At 43.2% G+C, this 26,635-nt stretch overlaps 1 protein-coding gene and 1 long non-coding RNA gene across 7 annotated transcripts in view; one reads left to right on the top strand and one right to left on the bottom strand.

Annotated features, from left to right (window-relative positions):
- Positions 1–26,635, top strand: part of HOMER2 (homer scaffold protein 2) — a 136,801-nt gene that overhangs the window by 70,530 nt on the left and 39,636 nt on the right. For all 6 annotated transcript variants that reach the window (XM_063638615.1, XM_063638616.1, XM_055277400.2 and 3 more), the window contains exon 2: positions 25,014–25,170. In XM_063638615.1, the coding sequence (XP_063494685.1) occupies positions 25,014–25,170 (157 nt within the window). The remainder of the gene's footprint in view (positions 1–25,013; positions 25,171–26,635) is intronic.
- On the bottom strand, positions 722–25,062 carry LOC129482139 (uncharacterized). Its single transcript, XR_008657621.2, has 3 exons — positions 24,993–25,062; positions 18,243–18,289; positions 722–4,718 (listed from the first exon to the last, which is right to left on the bottom strand). It is a non-coding gene; the product is annotated as an uncharacterized lncRNA (long non-coding RNA).

Raw genomic sequence — 26,635 nt, 5'->3', positions numbered from 1 at the left:
TATCATGTGCCATGTCCTTGGGTGCGAAGGAAAGGGCTGTTCCAGCAATTCCCCCCCAGGGCCCTGGGAGAGGAGGGACAGGTGCCCGTGCTATTTCCCCAAGATAAAGGGCAGCTGTTCTGCTCTCAGCCTGCTCGAGCTGGTAACATACCTTCACTTGTGGCTGGACTCCTATCAATTCTTGAGGCCACCTTGGTGATATCCTGCAGATTAGAAAGCCATTTGGCGGTTATATGTGACTTAGAGCAATGAAGAAATTAGGAAATAAATTACTCTTAAATTCTGCCTAGAAGGGCAAACTCAATAATGGGATTTATAGGGAAAATACAAATCAGAAATGGGTACTTCTTGTTCAGTGGGTTAACTGTGAGTTAGAAAAAAACAAACAAATTTTTAAATGAGGGCTCTGGGCCAGGCGTGGTGGCTCACGCCTGTAATCCCAGCACTTTGGGAGGCCGAGGCGGGCGAATCACAAGGTCAAGAGATCGAGGCCATCCTGGCTAACATGGTGAAACCGTCTCTACTGAAAATACAAAAATTAGCTGGACGTGGTGGCGTGCGCCTGTAATCCCAGCTACTCGGGAGGCTGAGGCAGGAGAATCACTTGAACCCAGGAGGCAGAGGTGCAGTATACCTGAGATCGCGCCATTGCACTCCAGTCTGGCAACAGAGTGAAACTCTGTCTCAAAAAAAAAAGAAAAAAAAAATGAGGGCTCTGGCTCTTTCCAGAGCAGCCCATACTTTGGGCCAAGCAGCTGGCAACTAAGGGCTCAGCTCTTGGTGCTAAGTCCCCATCCAGCTTGTGTCATCTTTGTCCCTTTGCCATCTAAAGCTCTTGAGAGTACTTAACCTCTCCCCCTCTGCCGACCCTGGTGTTTGGAGCTCTCTCACGCCTGTTCTGTTTGGTCCAGCTGGTTCTGCACTTGACCTTTAGATTGGGAAGCAAGAGACACTGGCCTCTCTCTTGCCTGGATATGAATTCTCATTGCACCAAGGCTGTCTGCACGTCACATGCATGCAATAGACCTATTCTCAGTCCTGCCAGAAGACCCTCGCTTTAGGGTCACCGTTTTGTACCCCATCCCATGCACACACAGGTGCTCAGACAGACAGGTACCAACCTCACTGGATTCTGAGGCCGTGGCTGTCTCATTTCCTGGGATATTCTTGGCACCCAGCACAGCTCTCCTTTATAGTTGTGGATTAAATATTTGTTAAGTTAATATATATTTGTACACATATTTATAAGAATGGGAGCAGAGGATGATGCTATTTTGCAGCTCGCTCTTTTCACTCCACACTCCTAGTGTTGGCTAAATATTTTTGGAATTCTGGAACGTATGAATTCTTTGTTTCCCCCATTATTTTGTTTCCTCTGAGGCAAGAAGTTTCAAGTGACACTCAAGTCCTTCAAGGTCTGGCTAATTCTATTTGGTAGGGAAGGGGACAGAAAGTTGTAGCTAGGCTGGGACTCAGCAACACTGGGTGGTCTCTTTATTTTGTAATAGTGAAGTATAGAATAAATCAGAATACATAAAGAAACGAAGACCATCTTTCCATGTGAGCAAATATTTACTTATAATTTTGAAAGGCCAACTGATACTTTTTGCACGGATATATCATACTTAATTTAACCAATCCTCAACTTTGGGGCATTTAGTTTATTTACAGGTTTATTTTTGTTTGTTTATTTGTTTTTGTTTTTAATAAGCAGCTCTTCAGTGACTATCCATTGGCATAAGTATCTTTGTATATCCTTATTTATCACTTTTGAATAGATTCCAAGAAGTGGAGTTGTTGGGTTGAGGAGTACGCAGTTCTAAGGCTTTATTTATTTATTTATTTATTTGAGACAGGGCAGCTCACTGCAGCCTTGAACTCCCAGGCCCAGGCAGTCCTCCCACGTTAGCCTCCCAGCAGCTGGGACTACAGGCACGTGCCATAATGCCTGGCAAATTTTGTTTTTTTGTTTGTTTGTGTTTTTTGTAGCAAAGGGGTCTCCCTGTGTTGCCCAGGCTGGTCTTCAACTCCTAGGCTCAAGTGATCCTCTCGTCTCAGCCTCCCAAAGTGCCTGGATTACAGGCATGAGCCACTGCACCCAGCAGTTCTGAGGCTTTTGATGTGTGACGATAAATTGCCTCCCAGCGAATTCTGTCAAGGTATAGTACTCCAACAGTGGTGTAGAAGAGACAGACAGTGGGTTTTTTTCAGTCTTCTTAAAAAAATTATGGTAAAATTTATATAACATAATATTATGATAACATAAACATTACCATTTTAGCCATGTTACATGTATAGAGTTCCGGGCATTAAGTGCATTCACATTGTTCTACAACCATCATCACTATCTCCAGAATTCTTTCAGCAGTTGATTTTTTTTTCAATTAAAAAAAATTGAAAAAATTTTCAGTTGAGCCTTGAATTCCTAGGCTCAAGCGATCCTCCTGCCTCAGCCTCCCCAGTAGCTGGGACTATAGGCAAAACACACCATCACACCCAGTTAGTTTTTGTATTTTTTGTCACATTATGTTGCCCGGGCTGATCTCAAACTCTTGGCCTCAAGCATTCGTCCCACTTCGGCTTCCCAAGGTGCTAAGATTACAGGTGTGAGCCACTGTGCCCACCTCCATCTGTCCTTTAAATGCACACCCTTTGCAGTTTTCTCTTTGGTGCCATTGAGCTATTCTTCACAGTTGCTCTTCCTCGCCTTGTCCTCCTAAGGACTCAGCCCCGTCATTATCTCTGTGAAGCCATCCCCGACCTCACCAGGAGTTGCTCCCAGCACACTTTGTGGTTGTTTAGTAAAACACACATAAAATGTACCACTTAAATCATTTATAAGTGTACAGTTCAGTGGCATTAAGCATATTCACAGTGTTGTGTAGCCATCACTACTCTCCATTTCCAGAACTTTTCATCATCCCAAACAGAAACTTTGAACCCATTAAGCAATAACTCCCCATTCCCTCCTCCCCCAGCCACTGGTAATCACTGTTCTACTTTCTGTCTCTATGAATTTGACAATTTGATTCATATAAGTGGACTCATAGAATATTTATTTTGTGACTGGTTTATTTCACTTAACATATTTACAAAGTTCATCCGTGTTGTAGCATATAGCGAAGTTTTTTTTTTTTAAGATGGAGTCTCACTCTGCCACCCGGGCTGGAGTACAGTGGCATGATCTTGGCTCACTGCAAGCTCTGCCTCCTGGGTTCACGCTGTTCTCCTGCCTCAGCCTCCCAAGTAGCTGGGACTACAGGTGCCCACCACCATGCCTGGCTAATTTGTGTGTGTGTGTGTGTGTGTGTGTATTTTTAGTAGAGACAGGGTTTCACCATGTTAGCCAGGATGGTCTCGATTTCCTGACCTCGTGATCTGCCCGCCTCAGCCTCCCAAAGTGCTGGGATTACAGGCATAAGCCACCGCGCCTGGCCGACTTTCATTCCTTTTAAGGCTATTCGATTCTATGTGTATGCCACATTTTGTTTATCCATTTATCTGTTGATAGACTTTGGGTCATTTCTACTTTGTGGCTGTTGTGAGTAATGCTGCTTTGAACCTGGGCATACAAGTAGCTGTTTGGGTCTTTGCTTTCAATGCTTTTGGGTATATACCTAGAAGAATTGCAGGGCCACGTGGAAATGCTGTATTTAACTTTTTTGAGGAAGCACCAGTTTTCCACAGCCCTGTACACGTTTTGAATAAATGACCAGAAAAGAGATGGCACCTGAGAATTCCCAGGGAGCCAAGATGAGGGACTGGCAGTGGGGGATTCTGGAGGAAGGGTCCAGGATGGAGGGACTACAGCAAGAACATTTCCTAAGGCATGCAAAGCTTGACTGTGTGATCTGCTGTCTACCATCAGTAGTTCACTCTTCTAAGCAGGGGTTTGTGTTGCTTTCAGGAAGGTGGCCTGATAGAGTGCTGCTGTTGGGATGAAATTACAGAAGCAAGAACAATGGCAGAAATAGGGAGAGGCACGCTGTGTGCTCTGGGCCGCAGGCAGTAGGTCAGACTCTCAGGCCCTGCTGGCAGGCACCATTGGTTAGGAACTGCATGGGGTTTCGAGATGCAGAAGATAAGTTCTAGAAGGATCTGGAGCTCCCCTCTCCGTGTAGCTCAGGCTTCTTCAAGATGATCAGACTATATCAGGCAATGTTTGCTGTTAAAAAAAAAAAAATCAGACTAACTTGGAGGCAAAGTAATAAAAGTGGATGTTCTCCTTGGGCACTGGTGGCTGCTATAACCACCCTCTCCAGGGCACAGGGATGCTGAGCTTTAACTCCATCATGGCACTTCATAAAAGCAGAGAATGGCAGAGTCCAGTATGACATCTTCGTCGTCTTTGAAGTATGGCCTGCCCACTATCTGCAGGTTTGCTTGTAACTTCCAAGGCTGCACCGCATAAAAACCATTTGCTTCGCTGTTACCTGACTCCCTCTTGTCTCTCCACACCCCAGTTTTCTGTGTTTTCAGTACTTCTAAGATCATTATTTAAAATTTTCCTGTTAATAAGAGACCCTGAAATAGGTAACCTAGTGTGTGAAGTTCCCTCCTTGGGCAGCTGCAACCCAAGAAAGTCATTCGGGGCCCAGAACAGTCACACACACAGTCTGCCCACTTAGGGTATAGGCTGCCTTCAGATAGGTACATGGTTGTTCCTTTAGAGATGTGCCCGGTATCCGTCATCCTTCACTTCACACCCAGTAGGATGGCTATATCAAAAAGACAGACAATAACAAGTGTTGGTGAGAATGTGCACAAATTGGAACACTTATACATTGCTGGTGGGAACATAAATGGAGCAGCTGCTTTGGAAGCCAGCCTGACGGTTCCTCAAAAGCTAAACATAGAGTTATACTATGACAACAATGCCACTCCTAGGTATATATACCAAGAGCTAAGAAAACATATGTCCACATAATTATAGTATATGGATATTCATAGCAGCATTATTTGTAATAGCCAAAAGATGGAAACAACCTTAATGTCCATCAGCTGAAAATGGATTAAAAAAAGTGATATATCCATACAATGGGCTATAATACAGCCATAAAAAGAATGAAATACTGATATATGTTGACATGGATCAACCTCAGAAATATTATGCTCACTAAAAAGAAAAGCTAGATATAAAAAGCCACATATTGTGTGATTCAATTTATATGAAATACCTGAAACAGGCAAATTCATAGAGACAGAAAGTAAATTAGTGGTTGCTAGGGGCTGGGGGAAGAGGAGAATGATTGCTAATGAGTACGGGGTTTGAGGGGTCCTCTGAAAATGCCCTGAAATTAAGTAGTGGTGATGGTTACACAATTCTGTGAATAAAAAGCCACTGAATTGGGGACTTTAAAAAGGTAGATTTTATGGTGTCCAAATTATATCTCAATACAAATAACTTTAAAAATTATTCATTGTTTATGTGAAATTTAAATTTATTTATTTATTTTTTGGGACAGAGTCTCACTCTGTTGCCCAGGCTGGAGTGCAGGGGTGCGATCTTGGCTCACTGCAACCTCCGCCTCCTGAGTTCAAGTGATTCTCCTGCCTCAGCCTCCTAAGTGGCTGGGATTACAGGCACTTGCCACCACACCTGGCTAATTTTTGTACTTTTGTAGAGATGGGGTTTTACCATGTTGGCCAGTCTGGTCTCGAACTCCTAACCTCAGGTGAGGTCCTGTCTCGGCCTCCCAAAGTGCTGGAATTACAGGCGTGAACCACCGCACCTGGCCATGAAATTTAAATTTAGCTGAAAGTCCTGTCTTTTTATCTGCCAAATCTGGCAACTCTATACTTGCCAACTGTTTTTGTAAATAAAGTTTTATTGGAACACACACATATAGCCATTAGCCTGAGAGACCAACTGATAGTGTAAATGAAAACATAAAAACTCTTTTGAGGTGTGTCTGCACCTTTGGTTTTATGTTTTACACTTTTTGTAATTGACTTGGCAAGTTACCAGCTCTTTACACCATGCAATCTAATTTTAAATTAAAGTGATTCCTAGGAAAATAAAAACAGCTTTTTTTTCCTAAACCTAAATTCAGAGTGGTAGCCGTACATTTACAATGACTGGCTTCTAGAGGTGGTACTAGGGTACTTCTTGCTGCTACCTGGAAACCTGAAAGGGTAGGTACCTGGGAACCATAAAACCAGTTTGCCAAAACTAGAACTAATTTGCAAGTAAAGGAAAAAAACAAGTCCTAGACTTCTAAGTTTTTAAACTTTGAACAATTTTCTTAAGTTATAAAAGCACAGTTATCCTTTTTGAAGATTTCTTTGTTTAATTTGCTGATGGTAATAGGGAGAGAGAACTAGATTCTCTTTGGGCGGGTTGAGCTGTCTAAGGTGGCAAAGGGATTCTTCCCTGCAGTGGCATCTTACACCTATAATCAACATAGCATTCCTTTAACAGGCTGCTATTAATAGCAAAAAGGCACTCTGCACACGTTATCACATTTAATCTTAACAAACCCTTAAGGTGGTTATATTAATGTCCCTACCTCACACAGCGTGAAGGGACTTAGCCCTGAAGCACTTCCTCCCTTACTCCTTAAGAAGAGAAACGGAAAAGTTTTGTGGAGCAGCCTTCCTCTTGTTTAACTTTGACCCTGACAGAAAGAGTCCTGACAGAAACCAGACTGAGACAAAATGAAGAATGTTTTCATACGTTGCTGAGACAAAATGAAGAATGTTTCTGAGGAGAACAAAAATCACCTGGTGACCATTGAACAGGCCCCGGAGACAAAAACTCCCATCTGAGGAATTTAGAAGGGAGCAAAGACCACCTGGTGACTATCAAACAGGCCTTCGGAGGCAAACTCCTTATTTGGGAAATTAGAAGTAATTGCACTTCCCTTTTATCTAAAGCAGGCATCGGGTTCCAGATTTCTTTCCCCCAAAATTTATAAGTCACTAGGATTTCTATACATCTCCAGAATGCCATGCCAAAACGTGCTGTGCAACCGTTGCTGACATTAAGGCACCAGAATTACTACAGATGTAATCATTTATCATGACCTGCGTGGCTAGTATGGTCCAAATTACCCTCAAGCTCCTGCCTTAAGGTCCATAAATACCCCTAAGGAAAAATCCATCATGAGGCGTTCAGTCCTCTCACGGAGTCACCCCACTGGACTCCTCTGCAGCCTTCCTTCTTTGTAATAAAACTTCTTCAAGCCTATATGGTTGTCAGTAAATTCTTACCAACCCATGAGTCAACCACTTTACCATGTGGGGGCTCTGACACTTCACCTGGCAGTATCATCTTTTTAATGTGTATTTGAGATGTCTGTCACTTTCTTTACCTTTCTCAGTAAAGGCAGGGAAACAAGTTAGCCTTTTTTTTTTTTTTTTTTTTTTGAGACAGAGTCTTGCTCTGTTGCCCAGGCTGGAGTGCAGTAGCATGATCTCAGCTCACTGGAACCTCCACCTCCAGGGTTCAAGTGATTCTCCTGCCTCAGCCTCCTGAGTAGCTGAGATTACAGGCACACGCCACCATGCCTGGCTAATTATTTTTAGTAGAGACGGGGTTTCACCATGTTGGCCAGGCTGGTCTCAAACTCCTTACCTCGGGTGATCTGTCTGTCCCGGCCTCCCAAAGTGTTGGGATTACAGGCATGAGCCACCGCACCCAGCTGAAACAAGTTAGCTTTTAATATGATATGTAGCTGTAGGATACAGTAAAATTCCTCTTCAAAGGTTTTAGCCTGTTAACTTCCTTTAAAATCCAAGAGTGGAAAAGTTAAGTACAATGAGTTCTGAGTTCCTCTTCAAAGAACCAATATGTCAGTATGTTCAGCTCCCCAGTTCTTTGTTCTCCATTTTAAAGTTTAACTTCCTTGTTCTTTACACCTCCTTGCCCCTAGCTTCAGCAAACGACTCCTTCCTAGCCTCTACTACCTGCTCTGACCTTGTCATCCTTGGTCACCTGCTCTGTTCTTAGTCATCCGTTCTGTAACCATCCCTCCCGCCAAAACTACTCACCCTGCCACTCCAATTTGTACCCCTGTCCTCTTTAAAATAGCCAATCGGAATTAGCTTAGAGTGTGCAGTCCAACCCTAGCCAACAGGGGAAAGACACAGCAGTAGGGACTAACTGCCTTAGGAAGAAGACCCCTTTCCCCTCCTTTGTTGGGTGTGCTCTCGCCATTGCTCCATCTGTGAGATGCACCGTTCTATAGAAGTAAATTGCCTTGCTGAGAAAACTTTTGCCTGAGTGCTGTTTTCACTTCGCAGCACTGAGCATTTACTTCCAACATAGCCAAATGGTTTTTTGGAACGATCAATCAACCTGAATGATCCTGAACTTCTTTGAGTTCCAGTACTCTTTCCCGGCTTTCCCACTGTGTTCCTGGCCCTGTGTTCATCCAAAGATAGTTCCTTTTCTTGCCCCTGACCTGGGTGCCTCCCTGGTTTGGTTGTTCCTCTCCTCTTTTCTCTCTGCAGACCCTCCCTGAGTGTTTTCATCCACTGTGATTTCTTCTCAGCTGCTGCTGTGGGCTCCCTGGTGTTGTCTTCTAACACTGCAGTCACCCCAAAATGAAATTCCACTCACTCCCCAACATCTCTTCCAGTTGGTTCACAGGCAAGGCACACCCAGCATGACTAAAATCTCCTCTCAGTTGCCCAAGCCAGACAATTTAGAGTCACTGAGTCTTTTTTTCTCCTTCATCCTCCATGTTTGATCTTTCTTTTTTTAAAAAAACAAACAAACAGCAAAACAGCTGACTAAAAGAAAAACTTAAGACAAAATAAATTTAATGGAACAATTACTGAATTGGGCAGCCCTCAGAATCAGAAGAGATTCAGAGAATTCCACCCTACAGTGTGGACATTGAGTATGTATGGACAGAAAAGGGCTGAAGAAAGCAGAAACAAGAAAGAACAAAAAGCAGATGGTTGTTTCAAAGTTACTGTCCCTATAAAGGTTAAAGTGGAGGGAGCCTCCTTATCATGTCAGATAAAACTGGCCTGTGTGTGGATTTGGCTGTTATCTGTCCTGATTCCTTGAAAGACCAGATAAACCACTTAGTTTTGACATGGTCACCTGGAACTTTAGTATAAGTGACTCCATTTTGGTTTGGTCTGTTGGGACTGAGTGCAGAAGCTCAGTCTGAATCTATGGCCTCCTTTAAGTTTAATACAGCTTTATTGAGATATAATTCACGTAATATACAATTCACTTGTATAAAGTATACATTCATTGATTTTTTTTTCTACTGTAATCAGAGACTTTAGAACCACCACCACAGTCTAATTTTATAGAACACTTTCATTCCCCCTGAAAGAAAGTCAGAATCCATTAGCAGTCACTCCCAATTTCCTCTACCCTGGCTTCCTATCCTTGGACAGCCACTCATCTACTTTGTCTCGGTAGGTTTTTTGCCTATTCTGGACATTTCATATAAATGGAATCATAGAATGTCTGGCCTTTTGTGACTGCCGTCTTTCACTGAGCACAATGTTTTCAAGGTTCATCCCTGTTATAGCCTGTATCAGTATTTTATTTCTTTTTTATTGCTAAATAATACCCTATTATATGGATACACCACATTTTGTTATCCATTCATCTGTTGATGAACATTTGAGTTGTTTCTACTTTTTGGCCACTCCTATTATTGATTTCTAGTTTAATTCCATTGTGGTATGAAAACAGACATTATATAATTTCTATTCTTCTAAATTTGTTGAGGTGTGTTTTATGGCCCAGAATATGGTCTATCTTGAATGTTCCATGTCACTTTGAAAAAGAACATGCAGTCTACTCTTGTTAGATGAATAGTCTGTAGGTGCCAGTTATACCCCATTGGTTGATGTCATGATGTTGAGTTCAACTATGTACTGATTTTCTGCTTCTTTGAATCTGTCCCTTTCTCCCTTTCTCTCCCTTCCTTTCTCTCCCTTTCCTTTCCCTTTCTTCTTTTTAGATAGGGTCTGGCTCTGTTGCCCAGGCTGGAGTGCAGTGGCGCAGTCTTGGCTCACTGCAACCTCTGCCTCCTAGGGGGTTCAAATGATTCTCATGCCTCAGCCTCCTGATTAGTTGGGACTGCAGGTCCTCGCCACCATGCCCAGCTAGTTTTTTGTATATTTTTAGTAGAGACAGAGTTTCACCATGTTGGCCAGCCTAGTCTCAAACTCCCGACTCTCCAGTTATCTACCCTCCTTGGCCTCCCAAAGTGCTGGGATTATAGGCATGAGCCACCGTGCCCGGCCTCGGATCTGTCCATCTCTAACTAAAGGATGTTGATATTTCCAACTATAATAGTGGATTCATTAATTTTTTTCTTGTAGTTCTGTCAGTTTTGGCATGTATTTTGACACTTTGCTGTTAGGCACATACACATTAAGGTTACGTCTTCCTTTAGTATTGGCCCCTTTATTATTAGGTAATGACTCTCTTTATCTCTTATAAGTTTCCTTGCTCTTAAGTCTGCTCTGTCTGAAAGTGATAGAGCTACTCCTGCTGTCTTTTGACTAGTGTTATATGGTGTATGTTTTTCCATCCCTTTACTTTTAATCTATATGTGTCTGTATATTTAAAGTGGGTTTCTTGTGGCCGGGTGCGGTGGCTCACGCCTGTAATCTAGCACTTTGGGAGGCCAGGGTGGACGGATCATTTGAGTTCGGGAGTTCAAGACCAGCCTGACCAACATGGAGAAACTCTGTCTCTACTAAAAATACAAAAAATTATCTGGGCATGGTGGCCCATGGCTGTAATCCCAGCTACTTGGGAGGCTGAGGCAGGAGAATCACTTGAACCCAGGAGGCAGAGGTTGCAGTGAGCTGAGATTGAGCCATTGCACTCCAGCCTGGGCAACAAGAGCAAAACTCTGTCTCAAAAAAAAAAAAAAAAAAGTGGGTTTCTTGTAGTCAGGCCTTATTTTTTAACCCACTCTTACAATCTCTGTCTTTTGTGTGTTTAGAACATTGACATTTAAGGTGATTTGATATCATTGGATTAATATCTGTCATATTTGTTACTGTTTCCTATTTGTTGCCCGTGTTCTTTGTTCCAATTTTTTCTTCTACACTTTTTCTGCCTTCTGTAGTTGTAATTGAGCATTTCATATGATTCTATTTTTTCTCCTTTCTTAGCATATCAATTATACTTCTTTTTTTATGCTTTTTTACTGGCTGCCATAGAGTTTGCAGTATACATTTACAATGAATCCAAGCTCACTTTCAGATAACACTATATTGCTTCATGGGTAGTACAAGTAATTTATAATAACATTAATCCTTACTCCTCCATCCCATCGCTTATCCTGTCATTCATTTCATTTACATATAAGCATATATATATACATACATATTCAAATATATTATTATTTTGATCATACTGTTATCTGTTAGATCAATTAAGAATAACAAAAAAGTTTTTATGCTACCTTCAGTTATTCATTCTCTGATGCTCTTTCTTTATGTAGATTCAAGTTTCTGTCCTATCTCATTTTCCTTCTGTCTGAAACACTTAACATTTCTTGTAAGGCAGGTCTATTGGCAACAAACTCCATCCATTTTTGTATGTCTGAGAGTCCTTATTTCTCCTTCACTTTTAAACAATAATTCCTCAGAGTACAAAATTCTAGGTTGGTGCGTGCTTTTTTCTCTTAACACTATATATTTTACTCCATTCTTCTCATTTGCAGGGCTTCTGAGAAGTTAGATGTCATTCTTTGTTCTTTTGTAGGTAAGGTGTTTCTTTCCTCTGGTGGCTTTTTTCAAGATTTTAAATTTATTTTTGATTTTCTGAAGTTTGAATGTGATATGCCTAGGGTATAGTTTTTCTTGGCATTTATCCTGCGGGGTGTTCACTGAGCTTCCTGGACCTGTGGTTTGGTGTCTGACGTTAATTTGGGGGAAATTCTTAGTCATTATTGCTTCAAATGTTGCTTCTGATTTTACTTTCCTTCTTCTTCTAGTATTTTTATTATGCCTATCTTATACCTTTTCCAGTTTTCCCTCAGTTCTTGGCTATTCTGTTTTTTGGTGTTTTTTTTTTTTTTTTCAGTCTTTTCTCTTTGCTTTTTAGTTTTGAAAGTTTCAGAACTTCCAATCCCTGAGCCTTCCAAAAGCAGTTTAACGCTGCCTTGAAGACTGAGAGAGATTCTTTGCTCAGCCCTGTCCTGTCTACTAATGAATGCATCAAAGGCACTCTTCGTTCTGTTACAGTGTTTTAAATCTGTAGCATTTCTGTTTGATTCTTTCTTAGAATTTCCATCTCCTTACATTATCCATCTGTTCTTACATGCTGTCTACTTTTTCCATCAAAGCCCTTAGCATATTAATCATCATTTAAAAAAATTCCTGGTCCAATAATTTCAACGTGCCTGCCATATTACGACTCCGGTTCTCATACTTGTTCAGTCTCTTCAAACTACTTTTTTTACTTTTATTTTATTTTTTTACTTTTGATGTGCTTTGTAATTTTTTGGTGAAAGGTAGACATGCTCTCCTGGGTGAAGGGAACTGCATAAATAGGCCTTTAGTAATGTGGTGGTAAGGTCCGGGGGAGGGGAAGCATTCCATAGCCCTATGACTATGTCTCAGTATTTAGGTGAGTTTGTGCACCTGGACGGTGAACTTTACCAATGCTTCTCAATTATTTTCTCTCCGCTTAGGTAGGACAGGATGGTTGAAGGGGGCTGGAGTTGGGTATTTCCCTTCCTCTGGCTTAGTTGGGTGCTGATAGTACCCCAGCTGATTGGGCCCTGGTAAATTAGTTTCTCCTGAGGGCAGGCCTTGTTAGGAAGAACAGGTGCTCTGGTGTATTTTAAAATGGCTGCATTCCCCTCCCCTTGCCTCAGGCATGAGGGGATTTTTCTCTGATGCTCACTGTGAAAACCTGGTAAAACTCCTGGAAGTAAAACAAGACAGTGGGCAGGCCGCCCTTTGATTGGGTCCCTCTGGAGTTTTTAACTCTTGAGACCTGCCCCACACTGAGTCTTCAGCAATTCCCCAATTGTAGTTCAGGTTTTCCTGCCCTGGGACTCATTTCCACAGAGGTCTCTGCTTATGGCTTTCTGCTCTGGTAAGTTGTGATTCTCGTTACCTGCTTGTCTCTCCAATTCTGGGGGCAGTGGTTTGCCCTGTAACAGAGCGGAGAAGAGGTGTTGATTTTTCCGTGTTGTTTTTTTGTTTTGAGCCAGTCTCACTCTGTCGCCTAGGCTGAAGTGCAGTGGTGTGATCTTGGCTCACTGCAGCCTCCACCTCCCAGGCCCAAGCGATCCTCCCACCTCAGCCTCCCGAGTAGCCGAGATTACAGGTGTGGGCCACCACGCCAGGCTAATTTTTGTAGTTTTAGTAGAAACGGGGTTTTGCTGTGTTGGCCAGCCTGGTCTCGAACTCCTGGCTTCAACTGATCTGCCCGCCTTGGCCTCCTAAAGTGTTGGGATTACAGGCATGAGCCACCACGCCCAGCCCCCCAGCTAATTTTTCTTTTTTTTTTTTTTTTTTTTTTTTGAGACGGAGTCTCGCTCTGTCACCCAGGCTGGAGTGCAGTGGCGCAATCTCGGCTCACTGCAAGCTCCGCCTCCCGGGTTCACGCCATTCTCCTGCCTCAGCCTCTCCGAGTAGCTGGGACTACAGGCGCCCGCCACCACGCCCGGCTAATTTTTTTTGTATTTTTTAGTAGAGACGGGGTTTCACCGTGGTCTCGATCTCCTGACCTCGTGATCCATCCGCCTCGGCCTCCCAAAGTGCTGGGATTACAAGCGTGAGCCACCGCGCCCGGCCAATTTTTCTATTTCTAGTAGAGATGGGGTTTCACCATGTTATGCGGGCTGGTCTCGAATTCCTGGCCTCAAGCCATCTGCCCTGGCCTCGTAAAGTGCTGGGATTACAAGGAGTGAGCCACTGCGCCCAGTCTTGTTCAGCTTTTTACTTGGTGTGGGTGTAGGGGTGTGTGTGTGTTTAGACGGAGTTTCGCTCTTGTTGCCCAGGCTGGAGTGCAATGGCGCAATCTCGGCCCACGGCAACCTCTCTGCCTCCCGAGTTCAAGCGATTCTCCTCCCTCAGCCTCCCGAGTAGCTGGGATTACAAGCATGCGCCACCACGCCTGGCTAATTTTTTTGTATTTTTAGTAGAGACAGGGTTTCTCCATGTTTGTCAGACTGGTCTCAAACTCCCGACCTCAGGTCATCCGCCCGCCTTGGTCTCCCAAAGTGTTGAGATTACAGGCGAGAGCCGCTGCACCCAGCCTTTTACTTGTTAAAATGGAGTGGCGACTTCCAAGCTTTTCACGTGCTGGACTGGAAACTGGAAATTGTCCCGACGCCATTTTGAAATCTCAGGAACCCACTCCCTTCCTTCAGTCCCTACCGCTCTAGGTCAGGCCCTCATCTCCAGGTGCCTGGATGATTGCGAAGTGCCTCAGTAATAGCTTCCGGTCTCTTCTCCCTTCAGCCCGTCTTCAATAGAAGTGCCACAGTGATCCCTCTAAATTGTAGTTCTGATTGTGCCACTCCTTTGCTCAGCATTTTCTAAGTTTATTTTACTGTGGAACAATTTACATTTTGAAACACTAGTGGAAGATCAACCGATCATAAAATATAACAGACTCTTAGGTGGACAGCAAGATATGGTCTCACAGATGAATTAATTGCCGGGAGATTATTCACATTTGTATGTGAATGCTTTGTAACAGAATAAAACAAAATTATTTTCAGCTTAAGAACAAAGTATATAAGTAGACATCTAATTTCATTTTTATTGTAGATGAATATAAAAGCCCTCAGTATTTAAAATTGAGAACATTATTTTTCCAGTCCTTTAAAAAAAAAACCGTATCTAGTCAATATTAAGAATAATGTTTCCAAGTCATACCCTCATATCAGGTATGGCATGACGTCTTCCATAATTTGTTTCATTACAGTGTAATACGAAAATCTTTGCACACAGATGTGTTATAGCAAAAGGAAGAACACGAACTGTTCCTTCGGCAAGATTTTGTGCTCTCTTGAATTAAACTGTCTCAGAAATCATCAATCCTTGTGACTTGGGCAGCATACCACCTGGTTTTTTAGAAATCACTTGGATATTGGCTGGGCAAAGTGGCTCATGCCTGTAATCCCAGCACTTTGGGAGGCCGAGGCGGGCAGATCACAAGGTCAGGAGTTTGAAACCAGTCTGGCCAATATGGTGAAACTCTGTCTCTACTAAAAATACAAAAATTAGCCAGGCGTGGTGGCAGGTGCCTGTAGTCAGCTACTCAGGAAGCTGAGGCAGGAGAATCACTTGAACCTGGGAGGCAGAGGTTGCAGTGAGCCGAGATTGCACCACTGCATTCCAGCCTGGGTGACGGAGAGAGACTCAGTCTCAAAAAAAAAAAAAAAAAAAGAATAGGAATAAATCTCACAGCCAGATACACGAAAGAGTACATATGCTACATGATTCCACTTATATAAGCCAAAAAACTGACAGAGCTAACCTGTGTTATTTGTAGTCAGGAAAGTACTTTTCTTGGAGGGTTAATCACTGGAAAGGAATGTAAAGGGAATTCTAGGGGGATTGATAATGTTCTTTTTAAAAAATCTGGGTGCTCATTACAAGAGTATTAGTTTGTGAAAATTCATTGAGTTATATACTTATGATACGTACATATCTCTGTATACACGTTGTACTTCAATAAAAAGTTTAAAAAAAATCACTTGGATGTTTGGATGTTTTCCAATTCTTGGCTTGTGGAGTTCATATGTGAATTATAAACTCTGCTTTTTGTTTAAAACTTCCTTTGTTCATGATAGATTCAGGCGGGATGAATTTTTATAGTATAAATGTTAACCATACCATCTACAGAATAAAATCACAAATATATGTTGAAATCTTGAGACAAGATTCCTTCTGTAGACAACATACTGTGGATAGAAAGTAACCATCCATGCAGTGGCTGGTTTGTCAGTGCAAGAATACACCTGTGTTGTGGCTAACACGACAGATACCTGTGTATTATGCAGCCCCCAAGCTATTTCCTGGCAGCCTTGGCTTGAGAACACTTCTTGAAGGTGATAGCACATAATTATGAGAATGACTATCCAAATACTTTTAATGTTTTTCCTACATGTATGTCTTTTGGAATGTATTTGGAAGAGAAAATAGCTCCACAGAGCACATTAGGGAGATGCTGGCCCCGAGATAAAGACTGATTTCCTTAGCCTGGTGCTCAGGCTCCATGGCTATCTGGTTTTGGCCTTCCCTGCGACCTCATCTCATATCACCTGCTTGCTGTGCCACACAGTGGCCCTTGCTGATCTCTGAGTGCACCTCTGGTGCCTGAATAGCTGTTTCCTCCCTTATCTGCTAAACCTAGCAGATTTGCTGGGCTCTAGGCGGAGGTGGAGGGAGATATATGTGTGGAGGTGGGAGAGGGGTTTCTGTGCAGGGGTTCAGGGGTGCTGTTTGAACATAGGAAGGCATTGCTATGTTGCTAGTGAGTTTTATTTTCTCTTCTGTCCCTGTCCTAGACTTCCCCTTCACTTCACTCATCCTGCCGCCATAATGTTCACCTATCCTGCATCCTCAGAGAAGCCTTACCTCTCCGCTCTGCACTCCCCTGCCCATATTTGCTTTCCATCTCAGCTTTGCTTCTCCACAACTCTGCCTGTCTCCCTCCTGGCTATCCAGGTCCTCACCCACTGCCCTGGGCCCATCCAGCCCTTTTGGAGAATCGGGACCCTTTTCCAAAGCACATGGGAATGGATCTGATGGCTCCTCTGGGGCAGCCCTCAGCCTGTGAACCAGCCCCAGAACTTAGTCAAACTCACATCTCAGGAGGACCAATAGGAGAATGTATGTTCAAAGCTCCTTAAAAACTGTCAGACACTCTAGGAAATAAGGTAGTGTCATTAATAAAGCCTGTCAGCATTCATCAGGGGCACTTGCCTTATCCATTCCCTGGTGTAAATGTGACCCAAAAAGGGAATTCCTAGTCAGAGGACTAGGAGGATTTGTGACAAGTATTTTCTTCTATCAGATCACTAATTTATCAGGTTTGTTAATTGGGCAGTTTGGGGGCAGGAAGAAAATAACTTTAATAGAATGGGGCAGCTGTGACCTCCTTGAAGGGGCTCAGACCAGGCAAGGAGACAGACATCTGGCTAAGGTCCGGCAGATGCACTCTTCTAGGTAGTTGTGCATTGTTGTAACAGGATTTCTGTGTCTCCACTAATGAGCAATACTGCCTGTGTCATGCACTCACCTCTTTGGGCTTCTATTTCTGGACTCTGTGCTCTTCCATTATTTGTCTACTTATTTGCTAAGACCTTCCACCTTGTTTGCTATAACTTTATAACAATATGTTTCAATATCTGAGATGGCTAAAACTCTTAATTGCTTTTCATTTTCAGAATATTTTGGCTGTCCTCACATAGAGTTTTCCATATGAATAACCCTGTCTAGTTCTAAAAATAATACTATTTTTATTATGTTAGATTTATATATTAATTTAGGGATAATTGACAGCTTTGTGTTGGCTTTCCCATTTAAGAATATGTCTTATTAAAGTTTTCTTCTGTGTGCATCAGAAGTTTTTGTTCTTATTTTATTTATTTATTTGGGTTGTTTTAAAAATGGGTCTTGCTATGTTGCCCAGGCTGGAATGCATTAGAAATTCTTAGGCGCAATTCTAGTATGTACTAGAGCCTGGTCTCAAGCCATACTCCTGCCTCAGCCTCCTGAGTGGCTGGGACTATAGGGGCACACCATTGTACCTGGCTTACTTTTATTTTCTAAACATAGATCTTGCATGCTTCCTAAATAGATTCCAAGAAATTGTATCCTTTTGGTTGCTACTGTAAATGGGATTTTTGGCAATCTATTATTACATATTTTTTATTTTGAGACGGAGTCTCACCTACTGTGTCGCCCAGGCTGAAGTGCAGTTGCATAATCTCGGCTTCCTGCAACCGCCGCCTCCCTGGTTCAAGCGATTCTCCTGCCTCAGCCTCCCAAGTAGCTGGGATTGCAGGTGTCCACCACCACACCCAGCTAATTTTTATATTTTTAGTAGAGGTGTGTTTTGCCATGTTGGCCAGGCTGGTCTCAAACTCCTGACCTCAAGTGATCCGCCCATCTTGGCCTCTTAAAGTGCTGGGATTACAGGCATGAACCACCTTGCCCAGCCAGACAATCTGTTATATTTTCTATCTGGTTGTTTGTGTATTTAGGAAGGCTACTGATTTTATTTATTAGTGATTTTATACCTAGCCACCATACTGAATTTTAATTACTATACTCACTTTTTCAGTTGATTTTCTTGGGTGTTCTCTATGTGCAATTCTATTATCTGCAAATAACAATAACGTTATTGTGTGGATTTTGTATAAAAGTAGAACTCCAATATGCTTATAAGTTAGATTCTTTGCATGGGAGGATGTACAAGAAAAAATTTCTGTCCACATCTCCTTTTTCCTTCATTTCTCTGTCCTGGGTTCTGAGGATTTGGCCCTGCTGGCTGGCATAGCCTGTTGACCACCTAGAGTGTGGGTCAGGTGCCAGATGAGCCCATGCTTCCAGTCCCTTGTGATGGGTGACCAGTCAAGGGCCTGGGTCTTCAGAGCACAAATCAGACTTAACAAGATGCTATGACAGTACATGAAGGGACAGTCAAGGGAGGATGTGTTGGGTCCAGTGATGGGCACATGCTTTGGCTGGGATGTGTGAAAGTACAGATGATTCAGAAGTTCTAGAAGGAAAGCGGCAGAAGCCCTTCTGGTGAGAGGGCAGGGCCAGGTGGTCAGGGGCCAGCCTGTAATTCATGCAAAGCACTGGGAGCTGGTCCTGTTGGGGACAGAACCGGGGAAGCCTTTGCAGCTGGGCAGGCAGAGCGTGACCCATCTGGACTAGAGGAAGACCTGTCGGTTGGTGTAGTAGATGGTGTTTGGAGGGGTTTAAGACTCAAGACAGATATAAACTAATTAGGGTACCTTATGAGACTTTGTAATACTGTAAAATAATGTCTGAAGGGTTTGTTTTAATTCAAATCAAATAGAAGTAGGAAAAATAAGAATTTTGATATTTTGTAGGTTTATGTCAGAAAAAGTGTGGAGCTAAGCATTGCAAGTGAAGAATTATAAGTTAAAACATCATTTTTCTCTCTCTCTTGTTTCTTTGCAAAAAGTAGTCATGCTAATTCTTTGCAGAATTATTTCACATGGAGCTAGAAATTGTTCAAAGCAGGAGTGGCCTCTTTGCTGAGTGGTTTTCATATTCCAAACATACATATGTTGCACAGAGTATCTAATTATTCTTGGGAACAATTACTGTCAGGTTCTAGAATGTGTTCAATGAACAGCAATTGGTGTTTATTCAGCTCTAAAGAGACTATGCAAGGAATGGTAGGTTATATTGTCTGTCTAAAGAAGCGTTTTGCCATCCGGAAACATCTGCTTTCTATTTAAAGCACTGAAGAAGGAATGAAAGTATATTTGAAATTTACTCTCTGAACATTGAACATCAAAGGAAGGAGAATAAATTTGGATATGAAGGTAATTTCTGTCCTCTGATACACTCTCTCCAGCTTTTCCCTGCTGGGAAGGAAACACAGGTTGGAAAGTTCTGATTCTCTTACATCTGTCTATTTATATTGATTTGCACGCTGAAGGAAATGACTTCTGTGTCCTACTTCTAGCTCTTTTGCTTTCTCAAGTGAAGCAGAATACTCTTTCAAAGCCAGGGTCTGCTTTTCTGAATTTCGTGGTGAGGTCTGTATTTGGATTTTGCCCATAAAGGTGTTAAGATTTGTTGTTCAGTTTGCCTGAAGTGATCACGTGATCCTTGGTTTTCTGTGTGGATAGCCCTGCCCACTCACAGCCCTGTTGGGAGGATTAAATGAGAATATGTACGGTTTGCTTGGTGTGTAGTAAGCTTTCTGTGAAGGACAGTGCCTCTTCTATTGCTACATAATAAACTGTCACATACATAGCATCTTAAACCACATTTCTGTGTGTCTGGAGTCCGGTATAGCTTAGTTGGGCCCTTTGCTTCAGGGTCTCTTGCAAGGCTGTAATCAAGGTGTTGACCAGGGTTGGAGTCTCATCTGAAGGCTCATATATGGAAAGATCTGCTTCCAAGCTCATGTGGTTGTTGGCTGAATTTCCATTCCTCCAAGGGAGTTGGACTAAGGGCCTCAGTTCCTGTCTGGCAGTTGGCTGGAATCTTTCCTCAATTCCTTGTAAGGTGGATCTCCCTAATATGGCAGCTTGCTTCATCAAAACCAATAAGGTAATTTATTGAGAGAGTCTGGTAGGAGACAGACGTCATAATCCTATGTGACTTAATTACACAAATGACATCCCATCACCTTTGCCATATTCTGTTGGTTAAAAGCAAGTCACAGATCTCACCCACACTCAGGAGGAAGGGATTCCATAAGGGCATGAACACTAGGAGGTGGGGGTCACCGGGAGCCACATCCGAAGCTGCCTACTACAGACAGCTATTATTATAGGAAGAGAGAATAACTTAATGGTTAAGAGGGAGGATTTCCATGTCACTTAGAAATAACATCAAATCGCTGGGTGCAGTGGCTCACGCCTGTAATCCCAACACTTTGGGAGGCCGAGGCAGGTGGATCATGAGGTCAGGAGTTCAAGACCAGCCTGGCCAAGATGGCGAAACCCTGTCTCTACTAAAAATACAAAAATTAGCCGGGTGTGGTGGCAGGCACCTGTAATCCCAGCTACTTGGGAGGCTGAGGCAGAGAATTGCTTAAACCCAGGAGGTGGAGGTTGCAGTGAGCCAAGATCATGCCACTGTACTCCAGCCTGGGCAACAGAGCAAGACTTCATCTAAAAAAAAAAAAAAAAAGAAGAAATGACATCAAATCTCAGACCTGTCATGTACTGCATGACCCAAGTCAGGTTACCTGGCCTCTCTGAGTTCGTTTCCCCACCTGTTCAGCCCCTTCCCTGTAGGATTGTTGCAATTTTAAAGTAGAGAGCGAGCCTAGCAGAATGGTAAACACTCAGTAAAGGTCAGCTACGAGCTTTTCTTCTCCTTGCCTTTTTTTTGAAATATCATTAGACTTTTTGGATTGTAGAAGAATAGCATGGAACTCCCCAGTGCCCCCAGACTTGGTTATTCATGTGAAATCCCAGAGCGGCGGGTAGTTTCCTGCCAGACTGGCCGTGCAATCCTCCCGTTTGCCCAGGGGCTCAAGGATGAGGAATGCAGGTCTTTGGCCTCTGGAGGGCCATAGCTTCCTGCCATGGTGACTACCTCAGAATGGAGCTGCCAGGATGCCCTGCAGTACCCCTCCCAGGTCTCTGTGCCTCCCCCCACACTGGAGCAGCCACTTGCCCTGCAGCGAGCCTGACCATGGTGACCAAGAGTGTAGCCAGGTGAGCCATTGTGTTCTCCCAACATCCTTGCATTTCTACTTGGGCGTCCCGAGGGCAGCCCACCATGATTTCAGTCCATCCACAGAGCTGAGCAGGCAGATTTGGAGATGGAGCCCTTCTTGTCTGCTCACTTTGACCCGGATCATGCCGAGCAGACAGCCAGCTGCTGTGCCTGTGCCTGGTCAGGAAGCTCTGCCATCTTCTCGGCTCCCTGTGCCTTCCCCTCCATCTCTCCACTTTGCTTTCCTCACTTCCTCCCTCCTGTAGGCCTCAGGGACAGAGAGTGCTTGCGGAAGGCCACTGCTGGGCCACCACAGGCCGCACTCATCTCCACCCTCCTTCTTGACCAGAACAGCTCTGCCTCCCCTTGCCCCTTGCCCCCATCCTTTGCATCCAGAGACCCTGTTCTTGGTCCTCCTGTTGCCCCACCTCCAGCCCCCCTACAGCTGTGGGAGAACTTTCTGGAGTCTTCCTGTGTCATTCAGTCACCAGTGTCGTTCTGGAGTAGAGATGCTGGCTCTAGGGGCCACTTCTTTTTTTCTTTTTTAGATCATCTGATTAATGTGAATGTCTCCCCAGCTTCCTTGAAAGTAAAAATCACCTGGAGTTCTTAAAAATGGAGCCCCTTGGGCCCTTCCTTGGAGGGCCATGTTCAAGGAGGGGCTAGGATGGGGCCTGGGAACATGTATTTTTAGTAAGTGTACCAGCTAATTCCTGTCATGGAGATATAGGGAACACTCGTCTAAGCATGCCCAAACCCAGACCCAATCCCTCTTTTCTGGTGTAGGGAATAGGGGGGAAGATCTGAAAGTCTGGGTCACTTCCCAGGAAGGCCTTCTCTAACCCGTGGGCCCCCAGCCCAGCCCATTTAGTGCTCTGACAATGAGGAAGAGATTGTAGCATAATTTGATTCTTCAAAAAATGTTCTGTAGTTACTGCCCTTTAAATCGCTCCTTCCTTTCACATGCAGGAGAATACTGTGTGAGGAAGTGTTTTCCTTCATGGTGTTGTACTTAGATGATTAGCAAAATATGGTACTGGGCTGAGAGTGGCACAGCTGGGTGATCCAGACGGCAGACTGGATTATATCATGTGGATGGGATATGAGGGCTTGCATTGATATGCACACACTCCCCGTCGGCTGGCCTCTCTTGACAACAGATGCGGGAAATTACAGTGAGAATCTTCCTTTTGTTTCTAACAGCTGTCACCCAGCTGCTGGAAGGGTGTTGGTTTAGCATCGTGTGGGTGAACTCGGTCTCTGTTGAGGGAATAAAAATGCCGTAGTAATCCACAGCCCCAGAGGTACTTGTCCTGCTCCAGGGGACCTAGAAGGGAAGTTTCAGGGAGGAAGGAATGCTGCTAGTCTCCGTTCTGGAATGCTGGCCTCTGTAGACAGCTGCATTGAAGCAGCATTAATAGCATGCCCGTGGAGAAACAGGCATAAAGAAGATTGCTGCATTTCTTCAAAACCACAGTTGATGGTTGATGCTGCTTGTGTTACTCAGTAGCCCTTATATGAGGCTCAAATGGCAAATTGGTTTTCTAGGAAAAGTTTCTCAAGAGCATTCTTAAAATTTTAATAATGAGTATTCTACAGTCAGGATGGATTCAAAGACTGCTTCACCTAAAATCATTCCATCTAGAGACTGGAACACTTAAAATTCTTTTCCCTTTGATTTTTTTTTTTTGTATCTTGTCTATGTCTCTTTTATGTTATCTCTTTTGACATAAAGATTTAAAAAATTGTCTAAGTTACGTTTTGATTTAATTTTGTCTCTAATAAGTACTTATTAAATCTGTAGCATTTTATAAACAATGGGACTTTTTTTTTTTTTTTGAGATGGAGTCTTGCTCTGTCGCCCAGGCTGGAGTGCAGCGGTGCAATCTCAGCTCACTGCAAGCTCTGCCTCCTGGGTTCATGCCATTCTTCTGCCTCAGCCTCCCGAGTAGCTGGGACTACAGGCGCCCGCCACCACACCCAGCTAATTTTTTGTATTTTTAGTAGAGACGGGGTTTCACCGTGTTAGCCAGGATGGTCTCAATCTCCTGACCTCGTGATCCACAATAGTGGGACTATTTTTACACGTTGATGGCTTTTTTTCTATTTGTATCTTATTTTGAACACTTAAAGGATTTTTGAGCCAGTTTGTGTAAAGATACTTTCTTCAAAAATAAATATATTTTGTGATAAGTCTGTGTCATTTTGCATTACTTTAGGAAGTAGATAGCATACGAAATACAGTGAAATCCATTACAGTTTTTATTCATCTGCCTTATTTCTAAATGCTTATTGTCAAAATCTAATTCCCCACTCAACAGAAAGAAACATAGATAATTTGCAAATTTGGTGAATCACATAAAGTGCTTTAGGCATGTGGAGTGAAAAAGCAACAATATAGAGGCAAGAATAGCAGAAGGGATGGATTTGATGAATTCTACATAAAACTCAAAAGGTTTATGAGTTGGAAACATCAAACTTGAAGGTTTGGTCAGGTTGTTGAATGGTTCCAGAAGTAGACTGAAGAGATACAGAGATAAAAAATAATTCTATCACATTACCAGGTGCAGTGGTTCATGCCCTATAATGGCTCATGCTGGGATTATATCCCAGCACTTTGAGAGGCTAATGTGGGAGGATCACTTGAGATCAGGAGTTTAAGACTAGCCTGGGCAACACAGAGAGATCCTGTCTCTACCCACCACCTCCTCGCAAAATTAGCCAAGTGTGGTATCACATGCCTGTAGTCCTAGCTGCTTGGGAGGCTGAGGCAGGAGAATTGTTTGAGCCTCAGAGATCCAGGCTGCAGTGAGCTATGATTGCATCACTACGCTTCAGCCTGGGCAGCAGTGAGACACTGTCTCTTAAAAAAAAAAAAAAAAAAAAAAGCCAGGCACGGTGGCTCACACCTATAATCCTTGCACTTTGGGAGGCCGAAGCAGGCGGATCACGAGGTCAGGAGTTTGAGACCAGCCTGGCCAACATAGTGAAACCCCGTCTCTACTATAAATACAAAAATTAGCCAAGCGCAGTGGCTCACGCCTGTAATCCCAGCTACTCAGGAGGCTGAGGCAGGAGAATCGCTTGAACCCAGGAGGCGGAGATTGCAGTGAGCCGAGATCATGCCACTGCGCTCCAGCCTGGGCAACAGAGTGAGACTCCATATCCAAAAAAAAAAAGATAAAATTATATCATTCATAAATTACTGCAAATTTGAGAAGTACTTAATAGAAATATAACATTAAGCTGCAAATGGATTGGAAAATCCTAAAATTGTTGCAGAATCCCCCAAAATTTGTCACAAAATTCTAAAAAATCAATTGGTTCCAAAATCCTAAAAATGAAAACAGGATGTCAGAAAAAGTATAGGACACTTGACAGGGATTCAAAAACACTGAACAAGGAGTTGCCTTTTAAGCAAATTGTTCATTGCACCAATTGCCCTGCAGTCTTAGGGGATAACAGCTAAGTGGAATGTGGTTTGCAAAAACTACTCACTGGTGTCTCTTTTTTTCTTCTCTCTTTGCTTTTATTTTAATTGTCTTCATGCATATGTATGTTTCCCTATAAGCTATTTAAAATCTTTTGGGGCAGTAGGTGGCCTAGAAATCATAAATTATACATTAAGTCATGTTCTCTCAACTCACACGCCCACTCTCTTATTGCAGAGAACAGCCCATCTTCACCACCCGAGCGCATGTCTTCCAGATTGACCCCAACACCAAGAAGAACTGGATGCCTGCGAGCAAGCAGGCGGTCACTGTTTCCTACTTCTATGATGTCACAAGGAACAGCTATCGGATCATCAGTGTGGACGGAGCCAAGGTACCACCCCCTCAGCTGATTTTAACACTCTTAGTTGCTTATTTCTCATCCAAGATGCACCCAAAATCCTGCCATCTTAACACATAAGTTACTGTTATAATGTCTGTGTAACATATTCTGTTCTTTTTTCATTTAAACTTATGGTAAATGGGGAAGAAAAAGATTTCTCTGTTACCATTGTCTTCATAACTAACATTTTAATGCCTGTATAATAATTCTACCGACAGCCTATAATGCTCTTAATTTCCCCCCTGTGGTTGGATATTTAAGTGGCTTCCAATGTTTTGCTATTATAGATAATGAGCATCTTCATGTACCAAATATCCTCATTTGTTCACATACCATTGCTTTCTTTTGAATAGTCCTTAGGATAGATTCCTAGAATATTATGGGGCAAGATATTAACACTTTATGGCTCTCGACGCATATTGCCAGGTTGTTTTCCAGAAGGGTTCGTTCTTCCAGCCTGTATGAGAGTGTCTGTTATTGCACCCTTGCTGGCATTGGGTATTCTGTCTAGTCGGGTTTTGGTGTTATTAGGCATAGGAGTTGAATTTTATTAAGTGGTTTTGGAGTATTTCTTGAAATACATATATATTTTTGTTATTCTGTCTCCCATGATATTTTTGCCACATTATCATGGGAATAGAATTAAGAAAGGGATACCAGCAGAAGTAGCACTAAGTCTTTTTAAAAAAAAAAAAAAAAAATAGACCTGCTGGTTTATGGTCTTTCTGTCTTCATCCTGCTGTACATTTTTTACGTGGATTATCTGCTGCCACCTGGAATTCAGTGTATCTAAAGCTGAATTCCCCTTTTTGTCCTCTAAACCACCTCTCCATTTTTATTCCCCAATCATTCGGGCTAATAAAGCGAAACAGAGTCCTTCCTCTTTAAGTTTGTCAAGTGAATCTGCCTTTGAAGTGTCACCCACTCGTGCCTGCTGTTTTAAGACCGTAACTCTTGTCCTATCACAGTTTCGCCTGGACCCCTGCAGTAGCTGCCCCATCTCCCACCTGCAGTCTAGTCTGACTTCTGCCTCTAGGTCAGCCTTCCTATGCAACAGGAAGCAGGGGAGTTGGGGGCTGGGCAATAGAATGGGCCCTGGGTAGAGGCTTCTCCCTGCACTCCACAAGCAGAAGGCATGGGGAAGCCTCCAGGGAAGCTCTCCCAGGGAAGGCACAAGAGCCTGCTGGTGCCTCCTGATCTCTTCAGGAGATCAGGGCACTTCAGCCCATGTTCTCTAAGTGACTGCTTTGTGCCCTTTCTCTGCACTTTGGCAACTGCAGATAAAGGTGGCTTGACCCTGGTATCCTCTTGCTGTCCTTTCTAGTTGCCACAGCCCTTCTTCCTCAGGAAGGGACCCCAGAAATCCTCATTTTACAGCTGAGGTCTAAGGAGAGGTAATGACCTGGCCCAGGTTCATGCCTCTGGGGAGGCTTGGTAGGCTGGGGCCGGTGCCTAG

Source organism: Symphalangus syndactylus, chromosome 5, assembly GCF_028878055.3.
Source record: "Symphalangus syndactylus isolate Jambi chromosome 5, NHGRI_mSymSyn1-v2.1_pri, whole genome shotgun sequence".
NCBI lineage: Eukaryota > Metazoa > Chordata > Mammalia > Primates > Hylobatidae > Symphalangus > Symphalangus syndactylus.
Note: the sequence above shows the minus strand (reverse complement) of the source record. Positions and strands in the feature narration are given on the sequence as shown.